Source organism: Sminthopsis crassicaudata, chromosome 2, assembly GCF_048593235.1.
Source record: "Sminthopsis crassicaudata isolate SCR6 chromosome 2, ASM4859323v1, whole genome shotgun sequence".
Taxonomy (NCBI): domain Eukaryota; kingdom Metazoa; phylum Chordata; class Mammalia; order Dasyuromorphia; family Dasyuridae; genus Sminthopsis; species Sminthopsis crassicaudata.
Genome location: NC_133618.1, coordinates 659,669,768 through 659,684,447, shown reverse-complemented (window position 1 = coordinate 659,684,447; position 14,680 = coordinate 659,669,768). Strand labels below are relative to the sequence as shown.

Genomic DNA, 14,680 nt, shown 5'->3' with positions numbered 1-14,680 from the left:
GCTCATTTGTAAACTTCTAAAGAGCAAGATGGTAAAAGATTATGAACAGCATTGGCTCCTAAAGGAATGAAATGATTCAGAAGGTTTATGCTGATGGCAACACAACTTTGAGAAGTGATTAATTCTCAGTACAACTGAAAAATATCTGAAAAAAAGGTTATTAAATCTTTGTAAAAGTCTCAGACGTGATCACTAGAAGGGCAATAACTGAATACTTCTCCATCTCTACAAAATCTTTAGAAAAATCATCTCTCCATGTATTGAAGGCATCTTCCATGAAAATTTGAGGGGAATAAGCAGGCTTCTGCAAATAATGCTCTTTACAAGATCATAACTTTATAGGCTAACAATTGACTACAAAACAAATCTCATTCTTTATTTGTTGACATTTTTAAAAATGCTCTTCAGGCAAATGAAGGAGCTATTTTCTCTTTCTTCTCCTATTGAGGGTCCTGACTTGCTCTCACTTGGCCAATATTCCTTCCTCCCTTTGCTTTAGCCAACTCAATCCCTAGGGACAAGACCTGGTAAATTCAGATGGAGTTAGAGCCACCTAGCCTTCTCTTTCAACTTTTCCCAGGGAGTAAGTGATGTGTCTCCTGGCCAAAAATAAAAAATATTCCCCAGGGCCTTTAGCAACACTATTCAGAAGACAGAAAAAGCCCACAGCCATGAGCTAGCTCTACCCCTAGTGAACAGGAAGTTGTGTGGTGGGGGAGATAGCTATGTAAGTCTCCCCTTTAATAAGAGTAATAGTGTTACAGAGGAAAACTCCAAATTAAAGAAAGGTGGCCAGATCTGAAGATGAGGACTCTCACTTTCTCTCCCTTCCTCTTCCTAAAGGGGCTGGCTAGAATGAGATTATTCCCTCTGTTTCCCTTCTACCATTTACCTGGCTACACTTTCCAAAAAGGCGATCATCCTTTCCTAAACTCCTCTTGGAAAGGACACATGCAAAAAGTAAAATTTAAATATATATATATATATATATATATATATATATATATATATATATATATATATATATATATTCTCTTGTGAGCTATATTCCTATTTAAACAAGGAATACAGGCAAATTTTTTTAAAAAAGATAATTTATTATTTGAAATTGAAAAGCTTATGCATAAATAAAGTTAATGTTTTTAGGATAAGAGGAACAACAGTTAAATGGAGGGAAAATCCTTTGTATCAAAAGTTTCTCAGATAAGTGTTTGTTATCTAAGATACATAAGACAACCAGCTGATATAGAGTACCTAAAATCTATTCTCAAAAGATATGAACATAGAGTTCTGAAAAGAATTGTAAAACACTAACAACAAAGTCACTAATAATACGGAAAAAAACAAACAACCCTGATTTCACTTCATACCCAATAAACTGGACACCATGACAAAAGTTGACAATAATCAATGTTGGAGAGACTTCGAGAACGCAGGCAAAATGATGCATTACTAGGAAATTGTAAATTGGTAAATCATTTTGGAAATCAGTTTGAAATTATGAAACTAAAGTGATTAAATCATCTTTTGACCCACTTGACATATATATATACCTTAAGGAGATCACTGATGAGACTATGATTATGATAAATACAGAAACAAGGAAAGATGCACACAATTTGAAATGGCATGAATTAAACAAAACCAAGAAATATACATAATGACTTAAAAAAAATGGCTAGGTAAATTTCCACAAATTAATAAAAAATTGAATGTCTGCAAAATTATTCACACTATTATTCTTTAAGTGTGATCCTGGATGGCCCTCTGGGAGCAGACATGAAAGGAACAAGGAAAGTTTTGGCAATATAAGTAAGGGGACAAGGAAAGTTTTAGGCACCATAAAAAAGAAAACAAAAAAATGAAATTAATAAAATTTTATTTTAAAAATCATCAATATAGAATTATATACACACACACACACACACACACACACACACACATATATATATATATATATATATATATATATATATAAACACCAAACAAATCTTATGGTAAAGTACCACCTAAACATAGGTTTAAAAAGAAAGGTGGTTGCCTAGTGAATCATTCTCATTGTTATAAAACAGGAGCAATGGATTTGGAATCTGAAGATCCAGCTTTAAAATGTGACTCTAATTACTTGAATATCTGTGCCCCCTAAAGCAAAGTAATTATTTCAGAAGACTTTCTCAACAGAGTGGCACTACAGAACCTGTAAGGCATCTTCCAGGTTAAAATTTATAATCTGCTGGATATAAACATCTGAAATGCTAATGTTGGTAAAGGATTGGTAAAGAATGTACATATGCTTATACACTTTTCACTGATTTCCGCTTTCAATACTTTACAGGTAATTCAATTACTTCTTATGACATTTAAATCAAGTTAATTTTGATTCACCAAACTTGCCATTAGTAATGTGGATGATGGAACAGGGAGATCATTAAGCTGTGAAAGACAACTAAGTAGAATGTTAACTCCTTAAGAGAAAGGAATAAAATTCAAAGTGATATGACAAGAAAGATATAATCTATAACATGCAAAAAACTGTGGTGCTATAAGTGTACTATATGACATAAATTTTAAAAAATATAATTAAACTGGAAACCCCCCTGCAGAAAACATATGATAAAAAGTGCTATGTGCAAGCTTGGCATGAAAGGAAATTAGGAATTATAAGGACTCAAACTATACATTATAAATGTGGCTCAGTTCTCTTTAACCTGAAAACCCTAGAGTTTAATTATTAAGAGTAAAAGGAATCTCAACTAATAGCATGCTTCAAATAGGAATGAATATTTTGCTAACATGAAAAAAAAAAAAAAATCACCCAATACCCTCCCCCCCATACACATACAAATTAAAACTTTAGAGCATAAAAACAAACTGACTCTTGGCATCTCTGAATATTCTCATGGACCTCCATTTCTAATATCTTCTAAGGTCACAAGTGACTCTGGATTTCCAAAGGTTATGATCATAAGGCAGGCTCTCTTGCAGGATCTGCTAAGATAACAAGGCCTCAAGCATGAGCTTGATAAAAGGCTATGTGTCACTTGAAAAGAAGCCCAATAAACATCTCTAGAATGTTAGCCACAGAAAATTATAAAGACCAAGGAGGAGGCAGCTAGGTGGCACAGTAGATAGAGCATCAGCCCTCAAGTCAGGAAGACCTGAGTTCAAATTTGGCCTCAGACACGGAATACTTCCTGGATGTGTGACCCTAGGCAGGTCACTTAACCCAATTGCCTTAGCAAAAAAAAAAAAAAAAAAAAAAAAAGTCACTTTCACTCTCATTGTTAAGTCACAACATTAAAGATTTGGCAGATCTCATAAAAATATAAAACTAGCTAGATCACATGAAATAAGAATGTTATTTAAGTCAAAGGTCTAACTTTACCTAGGAGGACCACTGTTTTACCTAACAATTTTTTTAGACAAAAATTTTAAGTATGTCAGTCATCAAAATTTTGCGATGAACAAATAGCAAGTACTCTTCAAATAATATGCTTCACAGTAAGCACAGTCAATTCTTGTTGACTGTTGAAACAAATAAACTGATCCAAAATACTTTTGACTTCAGAACCATTTATGTTCTCTCCCCAGAGCTCACTTACTTGGACAATATAAAAATAAATAAATTTGCACTCCTTGATCTCACATACGCTCCCCTCCAAGGAAAGAATTACAAACAAGGCAGTTAATAAGGATCCTTAGAACTTAAACATTTGCTAGTTGATTCCATTGAAAGGAAACAATTCACATCAAGATAATAATTAAGCAACATTTTAAATAAATGTATATTATAATCGGTATATTTATCACTAAAATAAATTATTATATAATCAATTTTCCACTCAAATGTGATTTTATATAGATATTTCTCTCTCTCTCTCTCTCTCTCTCTCTCTCTCTCTCTCTCTCTCTCTCTCTCTCTCTCTCTCTCTCACACACACACACACACACACACACACACACACACACACACACACACACACACACACACACGGCAGAGATTCCCAAATATGAAATGAAGATATGATAACACATTCAGAGATGTGATACTTGAATCAGGTAACCCTTGAGCTCAAGTGTCACTTTAGCCTTGTGAATGCAATTGTACTTTGCTCCAAGAAAATCTAACATGCCCTCAGAACAGATGCTAATATTAACAATTCATTCACAATGATATCTTTTTCCTAAAACTTTACAAAGATTCCTCAAAAAGGAAATGTGATTTAATAAGATGGAATTCTGTGAAGTTAACTAACTGGCTCTCAAGATTCCAAAACAGTAGAAGGATTTACAATATTACCTTGTATGATTATAGAACATTTATTACGAGAACTTATTAAATATGTTCTGTTGAAAACTCAGAACTAAAACTTTTCAGTTTCAATTTCCAACAAGTGAAAAAAAGTTTTAATATGCTAACTGTAAATGATATATAATTTTGCTACTGCGAATGCTATAATTATACTTTTCCTCAACGAAGAGTTTAAAAATGGGAGCTAGTTGGTGCAGTGATTAGAACAGCCTTGAAGTGAGAAGGACCGGAGTTCAAATCTGACCGACACTTAACACTTCCTAGCTATGTGACACTGGGCAAGTCAGTTACCCCCAATTGCCTCAGCAAAAAACAAACAAACAAACAAACAAAACAAAACAAAACAGGAATTTGTATACTGACAGAATGGTATCTAAAGCTTATTTGACTAGAATTGAAATCTGATGAACTTTATTTGCAAGAAAATAATTGACATAGTTTGAGTACTTTTAAGTACCAGGATTTGCACCAACATTTTGTCTTAGCTTGCTTATTTGCTTACATACTGGCATCTAGCACAAAATGGCAATTCCACAAGCCACAGAAAAATGAGGCTAGCTGACATCACAACCAGAGATAAAGAAATGATCAGCAACTCATAGTGAACAGAAAAAACATCAAAAAAGATTTTATAAAATTTAAATCAGAAATCAAGCTACACACAACGTACAGTTTAGTTTACCTGCTATTCTATTATGTTCCAAAATTGTTGGCAAAACAACACATTTCCCCCCCCCCCAGATTTGAAGACATCCCGGAATATTACACTCAATTATGAAAGACAAAGCTGAATCCTACCTTGAGCCTCTGAAATTGCTGTTGTCCCTGCACTGGTGCAGCTGGTGGGGTTGGATGAGCATGGCTCTGAACCACCTGTCCTCCATGAGGTTGAACAGATGTTGTGTGATGGTGGCCACTGTGAACAGTTGCTAGCGTGGGACCATGGCTGCCAGAGCTCTGGGGCACAGCTGAAACCTGAAAACAAATAACTCCAAGGCTGAGTCTTTAAGGAACAAATTCCTCTTCAGCTAAACATAATATTGATTTCTTAATCATTAATTTGGGTCCTTCTTTCCCAAAATAAATGCTATACACTTTTCAAAATTGTATTGATAACATTTCAACATATTACAAACTTCTAGAATATTCCAAATGAATCCCCCAGAATGTATAATTCTTGAAAAAACAAGTAGCAGCAAAACAGTGATTTTGACTAAGAGAATAGATATAAGCCATGTCAAAATACCATGTCAACAGAGACTTGAAAATGTTTGATATGGGAGGAAGAAAGAGAGGAGCAGTATTTTAAGTAGGAATTTTGTTCTTCTGACTCTACTCAAGCTTTAAAATACATTTAAACTAGTTTGGAAAGAAAATCCAAACACAAACATCATTTCTTCAGTCTCCTTGAATAGAAGGTTTTTTGGCCATTTTTTATTTCCTTTTTACCTCCACTAAATTTCCTTTTAAAAAGTGGATGAATTTATAAGGGAAAATGCTAATTCAAACCAAAAGGAAGTATTGATAGTTGGAAAAGACGTAACCACTCTCTAAGAATCTATGACACAAAAAGAAAAGTTAAGCTAGGAATAATCTAAAATTCCTTCTGAATTTTCAATAATAGATTTTAAAGAATTTATAGAAGGCAAGCTAAGATAAAATGAATTAACCTTCTATATCAGACCAGAAGAACAGAAACTGTAAAGAATTAAATTCTGAATACATGAAGAGAAATTATTTCAATTAAGAGGAAAAGAAGAACTCAACAACAAAAACATTTTTAAAGAGTGAAATACCAGTCAGGGCATTCTCCTCTCATTTTTCAAACCATTGAGCTCTCTGACTCACTCATCATCCTTCTCCAAGTCTTACCTTCATACTAAGGGACGGCAAAGCTCCCTCATCCCTCAAACACTTTATTTACCTTTCCAGTTCCATAACCTTTAATTCCATGATAGTTCTCCACACAATTCAGTCACTCACAGGGATTGCCATACCCTATTTCATCATCATTCACAAGGGTTACCGTAAGTTGACATTCCACTAACTCAAACTCTCCAAACCCTATTTTGTTTGTCTCATAATCCTTCAGTATCTGCCTTGCTTGTCTCATAATCCTTCAGTATCTGCCTTGCTTTGACTTCATTTTCCCTCTTAAGATCTCGAGCTTAACCTGGAAGTACACATTTCTTGAATTGCTCAATCTGTCTCCACAAATCCAAGCTTTAGATTACTTTTACCTTCCTTCTTCACATGCTGAACTGAGATCTCTTCATCTAGATACTCACAGGAGCAAGCAATCCTGCCCCTTCTTCCCAAATGACTCCCACCCCACTCTAACCAGAAGCTGCACAAAAGCTATTCTTCTTTCCTGAAAACTCCACCTCTTTCTCACTCTTCCCCCATTCATCTCTAAGAATGAGATTTAGTCAAGGCCATTCCCTCTTCAGAGGCTTTTAATCCCATTCTCCAGCAGATTGCTCCTTCAATCATCCTCCCCCCCCCCCCCCACTATTCTAGTTTTCAATCTCACCCAATATATTTGAGCTTTCCTTACGATCCTCAAATTGTTAATTCTCAAAAAACAAAACACACCCACAAACCTTACTAGAGTCTATCAACTTCTACCTTTCTAAAAATCCTTAAAAGAAGCTGCCCATGCTCTGCTGTCCCTATTTCCTCAATCCTTTTACAATCCATTTTCCAGCCCCAACACACTTTGGATTTATCAATAACTGCCAGATCAGAAAAATCTTTCCTCAGCTCTTCTGCTTCTTCACCCTGAAGAACACCTGACTCTGCTGCTACTCTCACTCTTGGATACTCACTTTTCCCTGAGTACAGGGCCCTAACATCGGCTGTGCTCCAAGATATTCTTCCAGGCCTTCTGCTTTACTCTCTTCACTGCAACACTTGGTGATCTCATCAGCTCCTTTAGCTTTAACTTATAATTCATACCTTTCCTCCCAGCCCCCTCCCCTCCAACTACTCAAACAAGGTGAAATGTAATCAGGGTGAACATCAGCTCATGTCAAACATACTAGCTGTGTCTCTATTGGCACGGCTTAAACCTTCCCATGTTCCAACCAATGCTCTGGAACTTCAACTAGGGGAGGAGGTGCAGAGTTGCACCAGCAGAGGGAGTCTCCTCACTAAAAGTGATCCATAGAGATGAAATAAGATCAAGACAAAATAAAAGCTAAGTCTTACAACCTGGGCTTATGAGATTGAATTCCAAATATGTAATGTTCTATTTCTCTAAGTCATGAATCGTTCTCTTGGGGGCAGATTTCTTGGGGAGCTTCTGGAGAAGCAGCCTTGGCTTTAGTTCCAATTCAATAATCCCAAAATGCAGCCAGGAGTTAAAAGTCTGGATCCTATATTGTGTCCTTCAAAGTTTTGAATCTTTTCCTGTCAGAATGTCTCCAGCCAGCTTCAGTCTCTAGCTCCCTCTGAATTCAAAGCCTCCAGCCAGCCCGAAGGTAGACGTGGGAATGAATCAGACTCTGCTTCCAAGAATGTGGGATTGTGGGTTTCCCAGAAGTCAATCCTAGATGTGAGTCTCCCGGAAGTCTATGAGCAGGCTTTTCCTTTAGACTTGTGAATCCACAGGAAGTCTTCTCTTTGATCCAATCCAGACTCCTTCCAGACTGACTCTCCCCACTGAGTCCCCCTCATTTTATCCTCCCAGAGAATGGGCTTGTGGGAACTCCTTACAGAACCAATGAGTGAGCTCCTTTAAAGGTATAAACTCTTTTCAGAAATCTAAAGGTGTAAACTCCTTTTAAAGGTGTGAACTAAGCATTACCTTGTCTCAAGTTCTGGCTCAAGTTCATCTGCAAGAATCCTAACACAAATATAAGATGGGGGAAGCATATAGGGAGTTAGAAATTCAAATGAAAGGGGCAGCTAGGTGGAGCAGTGGATAGAGTACCAGCTTTGAATTAAGGAGGACCCAAGTTCAAATCTGGTCTAGGACACTTAACACTTCCTAGCTGTGTGACCCTGGGCAAGTCACTTAACCCCAGCCACAGGGGAGGAAAAAAAGAAAGAAAGAAAGAAATTCAAATTAAAAAAGGAAGGATTTCTAGCAGGAAAGCAAATACAGTCTTAAGCTGTGTTAAGAAAAGGATAGCCTCCTCAGTGAGGGAAACTGGGAATTCTACTGTACTTTATTTATCTCAGTCAAACTACCTATGTATGGACCATTGTACTCAGTTTTGATATATTCTGGAAAAGACACCAATAAGCCAAAGAATCCAGGTGGTTTAGCAGAAGATGGATGAGTCTTGTATTCATACTCACATGAGAACAGTGTGAAAGAAATACTGAGGATGCAGACTATAAAATTTATAAAGTGCTTTACAGATACAATCTCAATTTATCCTCATAGAAACCCTGGAAGGCATGTATTATTATTGCCATTTTACAGATGACAAAAGAAGAAAGCAGCTTCACGTGGCCCAAGAACATGTAGTGAAGAAATGTCTGAGGTCATATTTAGATTCAGGCTGATTGTGGGTCTAGCAGTCTACCTACCTGATAGCTGGGAGTAACAGAGTACTGAATTCCTGTGGCTGACTGCATGGTCTCAGAGACTGTCTCATACACAGGCGGTGCAGGGGCAAGCACACGATGCTGATGTGGAAATGCTTCTGTGCTGCTGGCAATACGTCGCTGCTGGGACGCATACACAGGTGACTCCTGGTCATCCAAGCGTCGCTTCATTCTGCACTCATACTCGGGGATGCTCTACAAAACCTAGGGAAAGCAAAAACGACTTAATCACATTCTCTAGTCCAAGAAGTCATACTATCAGCTGGGCTCAAACTTAATGTGATATATGCTCAACAGTTTTAAATTCAAAGTAAATCTGGTAGGAAGACTTCAAAATTCTAGAGAGATCCTGCCTGGGTACAGTTTCAGCACCTGTAAAAATGATCATACATTTCAGAACCTGAATTTCAAGGGAACTCGGTGCCAAAGAGATCCACCCCACTCTTATTTTACAAATGAGAATTAAGGCCAAGAGAAGTCAAATGACTAGCTCAAGTCTAATCAGTGTCTGAGCTAAAGATTTTTAAATGGGCCTTCCAGATTAAGGCCAGAGCTCTCTTCCTGAGCACTAAAATAACCAAAAGGTTCAAAACATTTCTTAGAATGGAATTGAACTTGGAAGAAAGCTAAAGAAAATGTCACACATTAAGAAAAAAGACAAACCAATCACCAAGACTTTAAAAGACCAATTCCATCAATATGTGAGCCATACAGGTATGGCCAACATAAGCATCTTTATACATATAATCATAAATCATAAATTTTTCAAGTTCTGGTTAGTTCTCTGGCCAACTTAGTTCCTATTAAGCAAGTGACCTACCCATGTTAACTGGGCATATTAATTTCATTTTAACTCTCTTATTTCTTCCCAAAAGGAACATTCAACTTCCATTGCCTGGGAGATAGTATCTCCAAATGTTTTCACAGTAGTCTTGTAAACTACATCTAGAGACATAGGTTTTCTAGACCATTCCTTGTATTAAAACTAAAACATTCTATATTACTTCTAACTAGATTTTCTTTTCTAGCCCTGCATTTCTAGGATTCTAACAGTAAATTTATTTCAATATTTGTCCTTTTCCAAGCCCTACATTTCTAGGATTTTAACAATAAACTTGGTTTAATATTGGTTCAAAGTTGTCCGATATTTAATCTACTATGAAAACCATCCCAACTCTCGAATCAATTCTTAAGTTATTAACTCAAAAATACTTCCATTTAAGGAATATTTTTTTTTTTTTAACAGAACACCAAGGTATAGCCTAACCACTGGAGCCTAAAGGTCTTACCATAGCTCTTTTCAAAATCAACTATTTAGTCACACAAATATCATTCACTGCCAGATGACAAGCAGGCAGAACCAAGTTTCATCATCCAAAAGACATAATGGAACCATGTTTTTACTCACTGTCCCCTGTCACTTCACAAAAATTTCTTAAAATGTCGTCACTCTATCTGATAAATACCACAGCAATAGTAGCCAATGGCAGGCAACAGCAGCACTTGGTAAAAAAGTGTAAATAGAAGTTGTTTTAACACAATCTATAGGCTACTTCTACCACCATTCATTCCCTCATTCCTTAGGTACAAACTGGTCATGGAGTGGAAACTCTCAGAAGAACTTCCTCCCTCAAGCTTACTTTAGCTATCTTTTTGGCTCCTTATCCCCATGTTTTCAACAACTATATATCCTCTCTCAGATATCTTTAGGCTTCATAAACATAAGCTAAAAGAAACATTTAGCAAAACACATAACCATAACTATTTCATGTATATTTGTCACAGATGGTTATCTGTATTAATATTAGAACAAAGACTTTTGGACCATGAATAGAGACATGAGGACTATGGCTTTTTATCTGACCTCTGATTATCATATGTAGCTTAGTTTCAAAGTTCAATTAACATCAACTTATGGTTTATATACATGTGACATTTTATAAAGAGTTTTCTTTATGAGATAAGGATTGATAGTCCCATTTTACAGATGAATAAACAGGCTCAGTGACTAAAGCAATTTAACTAAAGGTCACAAAACTATTAAGGTTGGAGAACCAGAGTTTGCACCTAATTTTCTATTTTTCAATATTTCTTATGAATAATCATGCATCTGTTGGCCCCCAATAATCACTTCAGAGATCAAATATAATATCCATTGTTTGAGGGTTTCAAAAGTCTTTATAATCTGATTTATTTTTATTACATCTTATTTCCAACTTCCCTTTTACATATTCTATCATCCAGTTTTTATCCAAACAAAATACTTTTTATCTTCAGATTCTGGATATTTTCACTGACTGTATCCCACATCTAGAATTCTCTCTCTTCCTCCTCTACATTTCCTGGCTTCCTTCAAGACTCAGTTAAAATTCTATTTTCTGGGGGGGAAAAAAAAATTGTCTAGTCCCCTTCAGCTGAGATTATCTTCAAATTATCCTAGATTTACTATGATTTTAAATGTTCTCTCTCTCTTCCTTCCCACCCCTTTTAGATTGTGAGTTAGTTACTTGAGGACAGCAAGACTCTTTTTGCCTTTTTTGTATTTTCAGTGCTTAACACAGTACCTGATTAATGAATGCTTTCTGAGTAACCAATTGGCCTCAAAATAGCTATTACTTTCATGAACTCCAAAATCTGGTTTTTCAGTTCTGAAGGTGAAAAACTTTGAGGCTTGCTCTTCTCACACAAATTTGTCTCGAGTGAGCTGATTTCAACCTTTTATGCTGGAAAAAACTCATCTTAGGTGGGAAACTAAATTAAAACTCAGGAGTAAATCTATCAATAAAGCCTGGGTGCCCTCAGGTCCTGGTCTGCCCCTCTCAAACTCTTTACACAGATTCCCCTTTTCCAATGCTCCAAAAGTGTCCTTTATTGGTATTCTGATTAAATTAATTTATGTCACAAGGTATCTTACTGTAAACATGAGGGATTCCTTCTAGAGCTATTTTTAAACACCATGGTTTCTAAGATTACCACTAATCAGAAGGGTCTGTCCTTCCCAACTAGAGGCCAAATAAACAATCAATATAAAATGCTTTAGCATTTAGTCTTCTCAGGGATATGATTTCTCATTTCCTATATTTGAAGAAGCTACTTGGTCTTGTTAAGTCAGACAATCAGGATCAACCTGCTTATTTTTGCAGTCTATTACTTTAATCAAATTTCTTTACTTTACAATGGCTTTACTTGCTTTACATTCCTTTATGAAAAAAAAAAAAAACTACATAAATATGACAGCAAGGAGAATGCTTTCCAAAAAAAGAGTACATTTGAGTAGAAACTGACAAAAGAAGCCAAGAAAGTCTGAGTGCCTAGTTGTGAGATGGAACAGCTCTGACCTACCCTCCCACCCTATCCCCCAAGTCAGGATACAGCTCTAATTTCCTATGAGACCACAGTTTTCTTAAAGAAATCTATATAAAGGTTCAAAATTCAAAACATAAAGAACAATTTTGATTTATCAACACTTCAGGAGGACAATTCAAAACACCAATTGTTTCTGCCACTTAAAATTTCTCAAAGCAACAATACTATGGTAGAGCCTTGGGAAAGCATGTATCTTTAAGGGACTAATCAACAGGGAAATTTTAGACCTGTTCAATCCCCCTTCCCCCTAGCCTACTGAACTCATTCCATTTATCATTTTTGTTTTTGTTTTTTTGGCAAAATCATAAGATGTAGGCCGATAAGGAAAACTTGTCCCATGCCTTTCCCGTTTTGTCCTTCATTCTTTACATTATATTTTAAAGATATATAATGTCGAATTACCCTTTCAAAATCCATTCATTTGGCTAAAAAAAGAAAAATTTACTAAGTTGATTTTAAAAAGTGGAAATTCTACCTTTCAGAATTTTAAAATCTAATTAAGAAGATAAGATTTACAAACATGAAAAGATGATGATAATACAAAGCAGCAGTTCATTCTTAGGTTAAGTTAGTGAAAAAAGCTAAGCATCATTTGTATTCTCACCAAAAATAATACTAGATGTTTGTTGAACTGAAGTGTTGCTTAGTTAAAATCAGGTAAAGACTTTGGTGGATGGAGGAGTTAAGACTTTAAAAATGAATAGGATCTAAAAAGGAAATGTGCATACTTTTTGGTCACAACAAAATTCTAGCTATTTTGAACAAGGCATTATATCCCAGCTATAGTGCCTGCCACATGGGAAGTTCTTATGAGAAGGGGTCTGTCACACAAAGGAAGGCTCAGAAGCTCTTATCCTAGGGAGAAAGGGGAGCTTCAGAGAGCAGTCTCTGAACAGTCGCTTAGACTCAAACCCAAGTCAGGAACTTTCAGAGCTCAGACCAGGGGGCAGTAATCACTGACTTTACCTGGGAGCAGACCTGTGGGAGGACCAGAAAGAAGTTTGCAGGTTCCTAACCCAGAGTTTCTGAAATCTTGCAATACACAATGTCCCAAGAAAGAAGCAAAAAACCAGAAGAGCCCTGTCCTACCCTGTCATGAAGTCCAGTAAGGAAGTAGACTACAAGTATCAGAGAGCAAAAAAAGAATCTCACCATAAAAAACCTAGTATGGTGACAGGACATTCAAGAAGCAAACTCAAAAAGAATGGCTCCAAGATATCTACAAGGAAATTGTCAATGAAAAACACACAACGTAAGTGTTACTACTGGGCTTATATCCCAAAGAAATATTAAAGAAGGGAAAGGGACCTGTACATGCAAAAATGTTTGTGGCAGCTCTCTTTGTAGTGGCCAGAAACTGGAAATTGAATGGATGCCCATCAATTGGAGAATGGCTGGGTAAATTGTGGTGTATGAATGTTATGGAATATTATTGTTCTGTAAGAAATGACCAGAAGGATGAATACAGAGAGGCTTGGAGAGATTTACATGAACTGATGCTAAGAGAAATAGGCAGAACCAGGAGATCATTATACATAATAACAATACCATATGAAGATAAATTCTGATGGAAGTGGACATCTTCGGCAATGAGAAGATCCAATTTAGTTACAATCGATCAATGATGAACAGAACCAGATACACCCAGGGAAGGAACACTGGGAAGTGAATATGGACTGTTTGCATTTTTGTTTTTCTTCCCCAGTTATTTTTACCTTTCTGAATCCGATTTTTTTTGTGCAACAAGAGAACTGTACAGATATGTACACATATATGGTATTTAAGAAATACTTTAACATGTTTAATATGTATAAGACTGCCTGCCATCTAGGGGAGGGGATGAAGGGAAGGAAGGAAAAAGTTGGAACAGAAGTGATTGCAAGGGACAATGTTGAAAAATTGCCCATGCATATGTTCTGTTTTTTAAAATTATAACTTTTTATTAACAGAATAAAAAGCTATAATAAAAAATATAATAATATAAAAAATATAATAATAATAAAAAAAAGAAAAACACACAGCTTAGATGCAAATCTAGTTTCCATGAAACTAGAATTCCTACAGGCGATTAATAAGCAAGAGTTAAAAAAAAAAATACTTCAATCAATGAACTGAGATACAGTAAAATCTAGAGAATAAATGAGAATTATATAAAAAAAAAAAGTGGAAAAGAGATTTACATCCCCCAGAAAATTAAAATGGATCAAAAAGAATCCAATGTTTCCACAAGACAAGAAATTTTAAACCAAGTCAAAAAATTGAAGAAAAAAAAAAAATATATAATACACCATAGCAGTAAATAGTTCAAAAAGATAAAAAATTGAAGATCTTCTAGATAATACTATGACCAAAAAAAGCAATCTTAAACTGCACAGATGTCTTCAGAGCAGACAGCAAAATAGAAGTTCAAAGAATGGTCATCACCTAAAAGAAACCCTAAAACAA

The 14,680-nt window shown here is 35.8% G+C and overlaps 1 protein-coding gene across 3 annotated transcripts in view; it reads right to left on the bottom strand.

The window, feature by feature from the left end:
- The window catches only part of SIN3A (SIN3 transcription regulator family member A), a 67,585-nt gene that overhangs the window by 24,039 nt on the left and 28,866 nt on the right, over positions 1–14,680 (bottom strand). For all 3 annotated transcript variants that reach the window (XM_074296934.1, XM_074296931.1, XM_074296933.1), the window contains exons 2-3: positions 8,852–9,073; positions 5,111–5,287 (exon numbers count right to left, since the gene is read on the bottom strand). In XM_074296934.1, coding sequence (XP_074153035.1) covers positions 5,111–5,287; positions 8,852–9,040 — 366 coding nt within the window. In that variant the 5' untranslated portion in view covers positions 9,041–9,073. The remainder of the gene's footprint in view (positions 1–5,110; positions 5,288–8,851; positions 9,074–14,680) is intronic.